The sequence below is a fragment of the Akebia trifoliata genome, chromosome 14, assembly GCF_017979445.1.
Source record: "Akebia trifoliata isolate Shusen 1 chromosome 14, ASM1797944v1, whole genome shotgun sequence".
Classification (NCBI taxonomy): domain Eukaryota; kingdom Viridiplantae; phylum Streptophyta; class Magnoliopsida; order Ranunculales; family Lardizabalaceae; genus Akebia; species Akebia trifoliata.
This window is the reverse complement of record NC_141388.1, coordinates 8,170,924-8,181,896: the sequence shown is the minus strand read 5'-3', so window position 1 is coordinate 8,181,896 and position 10,973 is coordinate 8,170,924. Positions and strand designations below refer to the sequence as shown.

The 10,973-nt window shown below is 33.8% G+C and overlaps 1 protein-coding gene across 1 annotated transcript; it reads right to left on the bottom strand.

Moving 5' to 3' along the window:
- Positions 1-3,534: 3,534 nt before the first annotated feature.
- Positions 3,535-3,798, bottom strand: LOC147385990 (small polypeptide DEVIL 11-like). Its single transcript, XM_086423216.1, has one exon. It carries the CDS (start codon positions 3,796-3,798, stop codon positions 3,535-3,537), a length of 264 nt encoding a protein of 87 aa, XP_086279342.1.
- Positions 3,799-10,973: the final 7,175 nt, after the last annotated feature.

Here is a 10,973-nt window from a genome sequence, read left to right as displayed (position 1 = left end):
CTTTGCGATCACATTTTGGAACTTACGCTTATGCCACACCCACAGCCACATCCGAGGAAGAACGATCTTAGCTGTCAGGTATTAGAAATCACGATAGGGAGTCCAATCATCTTGTTTGATAAAGGCTATATTCTGATATTAATAGGGATCTCTTCGTATGTTGTTAATGATCGGTATCTCGCCCAAATTCTCTAATATGTGAATTATTTCCCTACGCGATCTTTCTTGGGGAAGATAATTTAAGGCCTCATTTTCTGGTGGAATCACAATTGCACAATTGATGATTTGGTAAACATGTTCAGGAATTTTTGTTTTTTTTTTTTTGGGTGTGGGGGTAGGATTTGATTATTTAGTACTCACTTTATCAAGTATTAGTTTATATGTTAGAAAAGGATTTTTGAAACAAAAATATCGTAATTATCCTCTCAAGGATTTTTGAGATTTAAAGAAACGTGTTTATTTAAGATATTCTTATGTTTTAAAATTAATGACATGCCCTTTGATTACGGTCAAAAAAATATTATTCTATTTCTAAAACTAATAACCTTTAACTCACGTAGACAATGATAATGATTACAACAATGATGATGATGGAGATGAGTATGATTATCATCATCATCAAACTGATTTGATATATATATTAGATTTATTAAAATATATAAACAATTAAAACTTAATTTTGAATCTATCTTGAACGTTCATCAAATTGATTCCACTAAAAAGGTAACAAGTTGACTCAAATGAGTCAAAGAAAATTATATTGAATTTATTGATAATTTTTAATTAAAAACATATTTATTTTTTATTTTTTTTATAAAAATATTAATAATCAAATAAATTGATCAAGTTTATTCACTTGACTCCCTATATTTTCAGATCAAATCATTTTGTAAAGTTGTTAAAAAAAGTCTTTTCTTAAAAAAAATCTCAAGATACTTAACAGATTACTATTTCGTTTAGTCCCACTAAAAGGTCCGTACGCTGTATTAGGGGAGTATTGGATGCATATTCTGTCCCAAAAATCTTTAGCTCACAGGGTCCATGATCAACCAATCACATAGGCCCACGTATAATCAATTGCATCCCCAATTAATTTACAAGAGGAAAATGTTGAATTGACTTTTTGTTGGACACTACACTCAACACAGCACTAACATGGTAGTGCATAGAGAAGTGTAGAATTTATCTCCTCGTATCTCTAGGAAAAATTTTATGATCTTCTGTGCACTGCCATGTTAGTATAGTGGCCAACTAAGTCAGTGTAGAACGATTCCTTACAAAATTACCCTCGTTAAATGGAGAGCTTGTGAGCTGAGCACTGAGGAAAAAGTGTCATAACTTGCATTCTAAGGGAAGAGATGGTAGTGGTTGACTACAAAACTCCGGGGAGCCTTAAAAAGTGCCAATGCCTATCAAGTGGGATGTTTAGGCCAGTAGATCTCTGCCATGTGGCAAAATAATAGTATCCTCACTAGTGAGCATAGAGAGGTCATTATTGAAGAAAAACAGGAGGGACACCTACCATTACTAATTAATTGATTAAGAAGATATGGGGGGCAACCTAACACCCAAACAAAATCCCCTAAACAACGTTCACTCGTATTTCATAAAAAAATAAAAATGCATGGGGACCGACCTCTTACGTCTTACCCTACACTTCATCTGCTTCTCCCATGACCACCTAGAAGAGCTTGTGACCATTTGTTTATTATTCTTAGATAATCTATCCAATAAGGAGCTGACACGTGGTGGTAGACCTTAAAACACACAAATAATCTCTTCACTAAACTGTCAAATTGCAATCATTGTTTTGTCCAAGCCCCGGATCCCCTCTGGACTGGCTCTTTGGATCCTTATGAGGCCCTCCCCCCTCTTGGGAAGGATTGGACGGATCTGTGCTATTTTATTCGTCGGTTCTTGGTTTATTTAGGACCATCAGTTCGATTTGCTTCGTAATTTATTGATTTTATTCATTTATCTACATGATTCAAGTAAATTATGAGTGCATCCCTAATATTAAAAATTAACATCTTTATTATTATAATTAGGGTCATTTTAGTTTAAAACCTAGAAAATGGCAACCCACCGTGACCTTATAATCACAGTGATTATTCATTTTCAAAATTATGAAAAATATCCTTTTCAATGTAATCTTAAAAAAAAAATATGTTAAAGTGACTGAATAGGAGTTGTGTTTGACATTGAGCCGACATAGAGGTGTGCACAGAACTATTGATGCTTTTCACTCTAGAACACAATGTCTTGTAGAATCACTCTATGATGACTCATCTTAATAAAAATGTTTAATCAATATTTTAAATTATAAATAAGCCCTTTAGATATATGTGTATTTGCACATGCCACCTTGTAATTATAAATTAATAAAATACATGCAAACATCTAAGTGCTAGATATAAAATTTGCAAATAATCATGAAAAAAAAAGTGTAATATTTATTGAACCTTGAAATAACAAAATAAAATTAAAAATACAAAATTCTAAATTAAATTCACGTGCAAAAATTATTCAAATTATAATTATTAAGTATGTATATTCCAAAAAACATAAAAAAAAAAGAGAGTAAATATTCATTTATTATAGATCAGACAATAAAGGAAAAAAATCAAGTACACTTTTCATTGATGATGATTTGCTATGAAGAGAAGTCAAGTTTATTGGGAAGGTTGAATATCTTTGAGAAACAAAACATTAAGCATATATGATATAACATAAAGCCTCCTTTGTTCTTTCTCTTTTGAACACGGATGAAGGGGAATAATGGATGGGCATAAATTTAATTTTTTCAAGACAATGCCCATGAGAGTTGAGACTGAATTAAAAAAGAGAGTTCCTATTGGCAACCCAACTTTTACTTATTACACACTAATTTCTTAAATTATTTCTCTCACCCCACCCCCACATTAGAGATTATAAAAAACTCTTCAAACATTATAAAGGTTTGACTCAAAAAGCACTATAACACTCACTCAAATAATTTCAGTAGTTTTTTACAATTATGATTAAGCCCATATAAAAAGCTGAACCTAAAAAATAGAAATCTAAATAATTAAAAAAAAGAGAGCAATAGAACTTCTATGGGCACCCTAACTTTTACCTATTTTCAATCATTCACGTATTTTCCTATAGGTAAAAGTTGGGGGTGTGCCAATAGCAGTTCTCTTAAAAAAAATTCAACAAATCACCATAGTAAAGAGAATCTTAACTAGGGTACTTAGTAATAAAATCTTTTTAATATCTCACATTAATATCTGAGGTGCTCAAATTCGTTACAGTCCGTATCCTTTATTGGAGCTAAAAAGTATTTCAGAAAGAAATTAATAGAATTAAAATATGTACAATTAGCTCCTCTTCCTACGATGGAAGGAAGCTTAGATGGGCATAGAAGGAGACCCACACTAATCTTGAAGAAAGAAAGAAAGAGAGGAGACTATAGAAGATGAGAGGAGGGACCCACTTTGTCTCTATATTTCTTGTGCTCTGAATCTCTCAGTTTCTCTGTTGTTTTATTTTTTTTTAAGAATCTCCATAGTCGCGCCAGCAGATGAGCATGATTACACAGCGCCTCATGATATAAAACCTTGCCCTATGTTCCTTTACCACCCTTGCACACTTTCTGGTGAAAGAAGTCCTTCTATACGAATGCGAAGATGATGAGTTCCTGTTGAACACAGCAGTACAAGTACAGGAACGACTCCCCGATTCCTCCTTCTTTGATAATTTCCACTTTTCTTCTTTGTAAAACTGAGGTCCAGCAGCAGCAGCAGCAGCTATAGCCATGATTGTTTATTTGTTTTGAGAGAGAGAGAGTCTCTCTGTAGACACAGCTTTCCACTCCCAATGGGTTATTTACATGAGGACAAGGACGACAGGTAACCAAATAATGTGGCAGAAGGGGGTGTTTTAAAGCGAGTTAATATTTTCACACCAACTTTTATTAACGCCACACCAACTGTGTGCAACTCTTTAATGATTTGTATAAGAATTGGTGTGGCAATAGCAAGTATCTAAATTTCTCATGTAGCTAATATAATTATTGTGAGGATAAATTTTTTGTTTGTCCAAGATTTCACCTCCACATTCATGTTTGGGTGAATTACCATTTCTTGAGCTGAATTTGACTAATTTATGATTTTGGATTGCGGCTCATTGTTCATTTTAGTTACCAAAATGTGAACGGTAACAAATTTAGAAGTTTTAAAGTGATTATCTCGTGAGTTTTGCTATTTTTAGCAAGATAGTCACTTTAAACCTGCGAAATTATCACTTTAAACCCTCTAAATTTGTTACGGATCACGTTTGGGTAATTAAAATGAATAGTAAGCCAAGATCGTAAATTCATCCAAAGTTTATCATGTTTTCATAAATATCTCTTCATAATTTTTTAGAGTAGTGATAAACTGAAGTTTTTTGTACACTCTCTGGTGTAACAATGCATAGAACCATAGATCTTTTTCTTCGTGATACAAAAGGAAAAGACCTATGATTATGTTCGCACGCCACATCAGAGTGTATGCAAAGAATGTCAATTTATCACGACTCATTTTTTTTATCATACCAACCCAATTGAACCTAAAAAATCACATAATTTGCATTATTATTTACTTAATGTATAAAAGATAGAATACATATAAGAAATAAAATTAGAGAGCTACTATTGCCACACCAATTTTTACTAATGCCACACAATTTCCTATATAATCATCAAACAATTGTATATAATTGGTGTGTTGTTAGTAAAAATTGATACGGCAATAACAACTCTCTAAAATTAAACCACAAAGATTTTTTTTCTGATAAGTTCACTATCCAAAATGGCTAAATCGGACTATATTTAATCATGTGCTATAGCCAAAAACCTACTATTCTTGAGCATTACAAGTATTGCAATTATTTTTTCCAAGTACAGGACATTTGTGGTGCTTTGTTACCATCACTACATCCATTTCATATCTTCTTTAAACAAGTGTCGTACCTCCATCATGCCAGTTGAATACTTTCTTTCATTATAATATTTTCATTTTTCATCCTCTTTCCTCCTCGTGAATACCTTTATATAATATATATATATATATACATAAAGGTTCGTTCATTAACAAACATTTTGGCAAAACATTTTTCAAAACATGGGTTAGAGATTTTGGAATGGGCTGATTTTTGGTGAGGAAGATCTCTACGGTGAGGAGATCATCCTCACCAAAAATCAGCTCATTCCAAAACTTCTAGCCCCATTTTACAAGTTGAAAAATCGTGAACCGTCCATTTTTTGTAAATCATTTTTGATGAGGTTAGAAGTTTTGGAATGGGCTGATTTTTGGTGATGATGATCTCCTCACCATAGAGATCATCCTCACCAAAAATCAGCCCATTCCAAGACCTCTAACCCATGTTTTGAAAAATGTGTTTGCCAAAATGTTTGCCAAACTGTTGGCCATTGAACGCTACTCATATATATATATATATATATAAAGGTCCGTTCATCAACAAACATTTTGGCAAAACATTTTTCAAAACATGGGTTAGAGATTTAGGAATGGGTTGATTTTTTGTGAGGATGATCTCTACGGTGAGGAGATCATTCTCACCAAAAATTAGCCCATTCCAAAACTTCTAACCCCAGTTTACAAGTTGAAAAATCGTGGACCATCCATTTTTTGTAAACCATTTTTGATGGGGTTAGAAGTTTTGGAATGGGCTGATTTTTGGTGATGATGATCTCCTCACCGTAGAGATCATCCTCACCAAAAATCAGCCCATTCCAAAACCTCTAACCCATGTTTTGAAAAATATTTTGCTAAAATGTTTGTCAAAATGTTTGTTGCTGAACATTTCCCTATATATATATATATATATATATATATAGGGTCCCGTTCGGCACCCTAAGTTTTACCACACACTTTAACAAACGCGTTTTGTCCTACATGGGTTAGAAGTTTCGGAATAGGCTGATTTTTGGTGAGGATGATCTCTATTGTGAGGAGATTATCCTCACCAAAAATCAGCTCATTCCAAAACTTCTAACCCCATCAAAAATGATTTACAAAAAATGGACGGTCCACGATTTTTCAACCTGTAAACATAGGGCTAAACATTTCGGAATGGGCTGATTTTTGGGGAGGATGATCTTCTAATCATAGAGATCATCCTCACCAAAAATCAGCCCATTCCAAAACTTCTAACCCATGTAAGACAAAAAACGTTTGTTAAAGTGTGTGGTAAAACTTAGGGTGCTGAACATTTCCCATATATATATATATGGGAAATGTTCAGCACCCTAAGTTTTACCACACACTTTAACAAACGTTTTTTGTCTTACATGGGTTAGAAGTTTTGGAATGGGCTGATTTTTGGTGAGGATGATCTCTATGATTAGAAGATCATCCTCCCCCAAAAATCAGCCCATTCCGAAATGTTTAGCCTCATGTTTACAAGTTGAAAAATCGTGGACCGTCCATTTTTTGTAAATCATTTTTGATGGGGTTAGAAGTTTTGGAATGAGTTGATTTTTGGTGAGGATGATCTCCTCACCATAGAGATCATCCTCACCAAAAATCAGCCCATTCCGAAACTTCTAACCCATGTAGGACAAAACGCGTTTGTTAAAGTGTGTGGTAAAACTTAGGGTGCTGAACGGGACCCTATATATATATATATATAGGGAAATGTTCAGCACCCTAAGTTTTACCACACACTTTAACAAACGTTTTTTGTCCTACATGGGTTATAAGTTTTGGAATGAGCTGATTTTTGGTGAGGATGATCTCTATGATTAGAAGATCATCCTCCCCCAAAATCAGCCCATTCCGAAATGTTTAGCCCCATGTTTACACGTTACAAAATCGTGGACCGTCCATTTTTTGTAAACCAATTTTGATGGGGTTAGAAGTTTTGGAATGAGCTGATTTTTGGTGAGGATGATCTCCTCACCATAGAGATCATCCTCACCAAAAATCAGCTCATTCCGAAACTTCTAACCCATGTAAGACAAAACGCGTTATATATATATATATGGGTCCCGTTCAGCACCCTAAGTTTTACCACACACTTTAACAAACGTTTTTTGTCCTACATGGGTTAGAAGTTTTGGAATGGGCTGATTTTTGGTGAGGATGATCTCTATGATTAGAAGATCATTCTCCCCAAAAATCAGCCCATTCCGAAATGTTTTGCCCCATGTTTACACGTTGAAAAATCGTGGACCGTCCATTTTTTGTAAACCATTTTTGATGGGGTTAGAAGTTTTGGAATGAGCTGATTTTTGGTGAGGATGATCTCCTCACCGTAGAGATCATCCTCACCAAAAATCAGCCCATTCCGAAACTTCTAACCCATGTAAGACAAAACGCGTTTGTTAAAGTGTGTGGTAAAGCTTAGGGTGCCGAACGGGACCCTATAACCCCATCAAAAATGGTTTACAAAAAATGGACGGTCCACGATTTTTCAACGTGTAAACATGGGGCAAAACATTTCGGAATGGGCTGATTTTTGGGGAGAATGATCTTCTAATCATAGAGATCATCCTCACCAAAAATCAGCCCATTCCAAAACTTCTAACCCATGTAGGACAAAAAACGTTTGTTAAAGTGTGTGGTAAAACTTAGGGTGCTGGGTCCCGTTTGGCACCCTAAGTTTTACCACACACTTTAATAAACGCGTTTTGTCCTACATGGGTTAGAAGTTTCGGAATGGACTGATTTTTGGTGAGGAAGATCTCTATGGTGAGGAGATTATCCTCACCAAAAATCAGCTCATTCCAAAACTTCTAACACCATCAAAAATGATTTACAAAAAATGGACGGTCCACGATTTTTCAACTTGTAAACATGGGGCTAAACATTTCGGAATGGGCTGATTTTTGGGGAGGATGATCTTCTAATCATAGAGATCATCCTCACCAAAAATCAGCCCATTCCAAAACTTCTAACCCATGTAAGACAAAAAACGTTTGTTAAAGTGTGTGGTAAAACTTAGGGTGCTGAACATTTCCCATATATATCTATATATATATATATATATATAGGTCGGGTTCGTAGACAGATAAAGCTACTCATAAAATTATAACGTTTTTGTCTTATATGGTTAAAAAGGTTTGGAATGTGCTGATTTTTTGTGAGGATGATCTCTGTGGTGAGGGGATCATCCTTGGAAAAAATCATTCCATTCCAAAACTTCTAACCACATCAAAAGTGATTTAAAAAAATTGGACGGTCTAAAATTTTTCAACTTGTAAACATGAGGCTAGAAGTTTCACAATGGGCTGATTTTTGGCAAGGATGATCTCCACACCATAGAGATCATCCTCACAAAAAATCTGCTCATTCCAAACATTTTTGCCCATATAAGACAAAACACGTTGTAGCTTTATGTGTATACGGATCCTAATCCTATATATATATATATATATATATATATGTGGGTCTCGTTTGATAACAAACATTAGGGAGCCAATACCTTGGTCCTATAAGGATTAGAAGTTTCGGCATGAGTTGATGTTTTGTGATAACGATCTCTATAGTGAGAAGATTACCCTCACAAAAAGCAGTCCAATATGAAACTTTTAACCTCATCAAAAGTGGATTAGAATTGTAGATTGTCAATTTTTTATTTTATTTTGATGGGGTTATATGTTTCAGATTGAACTGACTTTTTTGAGAGTGGTCTACTCACCATAGAGATCATCATCATAAAAAATCATCTTGACTCGGAACTATTAAGATGTGGTGGTGCGCATATAACCATAGATGTTTTTTACTCGTATCTCGCAAAAAAGCATCTGCGGTTATGTGTGTGCCACCACATCATTGTGTCATTCCAGGACAATTTTTCTTGAAAAAGTGGGTAAACAAATGAAAGACATAAACTTAAAAGTTGTCCTCAAGATTCATAGTGAAATTAAATCTCAACTCCTTTTTATTTGTGGGATAAAGGGTATGGTTCCACCATTGTATTTTATTATATAGATATCTATTATTATTTTTCTAATTATATATACATATGTTAAGCTATCTATTCATGAGAAAAAAAAATGTACTCTGGATTTTTCAAAATATCATAATTTTTAAATTTATAATAAATTTAAATTTTAAAATACTTTTATAAGAAAAAAAAAAACATTTATAGTTAACTAAATATATCATGTGTAATGCATTCTTGCTTAAAATAATTTTTATCTAAAATTCTTATAATATTGTAATTTTTTCAATTAAAAAATTAATCTAGCATTAATCAATGCATACTTGAGGATAAGAATGGCACAATAAGAAATCTTTTGTCACGTGTGAGATCTTTGTAAAAGATGGCCCACCAATCAGACAAAAAATGGAGATCAATCACCAAAGGTTAAGTAATATAATAATTTAGTAGCATATTTGGTAACCGTAGATTTGATATCACCTTAAGTACCAGGATTCCGCATTTTGACATTTTCGTAATTTCCATAGAGAAGAAGTCCAAAAAAGGAACAGAGCTCTCTGTTTGCAAAAAACATACAGGCATGGATTGGAAGGCATGGTTTGAGAAATATAGACATTTGATTTGATTTTAGACCTTTTTGCCCACGGGAAGGCATGTGTTCCGGTCTAACCCAAAAAAAAATCTAATATTATATTTTAGGGAAAATTACTTAATGAACCCTAATAGGGAGTTTTATTTATTCTAAACACCTCCTATTTTTTTCACAATTATTAAATAATCCATTCAATAAATTTTATTTTCTTAATGCCCCCCTCACCCGGTTTCAATTGGTGAGATCAGTGATTCAAACTTTCAAGATCAACAATTGAAAACATTTAGTGATAACCTTTTACAATTGTTGAGATCAATGATTATAGATTATAGATTGTCGAAATCTTGTGATCAAGTATTCAAATTATCAAAATCAATTATTTGACTGGTTGATCTAGACAATTTGAGTTGTCAATTTTAATAATTTGAACTTGATGTTTATAGGGGAGAGGAGACATTCAGATAGAACGATTTTACTAATTGGGTTGTTAAGAGAGAGAAGGGAAAAATAGAAAGCAATCCTTCCAACCAGCCAACGCTCAGAGGGACTCTTAAAACTCAAGGTGCATGTTGTTAGACATCCATAGCGTTTATTAAGTAATTTTGCCTATATTTTATTTAGAGTTAATTAAATAACAAAACCCAAGTTTGTTCAAATCAAAATATTCCGTATGGTACATTATTTTGATTCAATGACCTTGAACCTTTTTTGACGAGTCCCAAGAAAAGGGAATCTATTGTAAGTGATCAGAGAACAAAATCGACTACTCTAACAAACAAACATGAAATAGGTAGAAGGGACAAGGGAAAGGCTGGAAGAAACAAAATCCCTTAAAAAGATCAATTGATATCAGAGTTACAAATTAATCTCATCTTCGTGCAATGATTTGTTAAAGTCATGCCACCTATCATTTTATAAGTTAACAAAATAATAAGCCACCAACTAGATATGCACACTAAAGGAGGGCGCATAAGATTTGACATGGTGTGGTCTCCATTAAAGAAAAGTTTCAACTCTACTATGTGTCAATATCATTTCAATCGATACACCTCACATCTAAAAAAGGAATTGGTCAAAAGTAAAAGAGTCATGATAATTTGAAGGAGGGCGCATACAATTTGACATGGTGTGATCTCCATTGGAGAAAAGTTTCAACTCTACCACGTGTCAATAACACTTCAATCGATACACCTCACATCTAAAAATGGAATTGGTCAAAAGTAAAAGAGTCATGATAATCTAAACCTCTCACTACCACCACGACGTGGCATACTCAAAATACTCTCTTGACGTGGCATGTGTTAGAACCATAGACTTTATGCCTCATGATACACAATTGCACATCCCCATAAATCTGTGCAGTTGTGCATCTTGATGAAAGAAAATCTATGGCTCTGACACATCTCATGTCAAGAGAGTATTATGAGTATGCCATGTGGGAGTGTTCGAT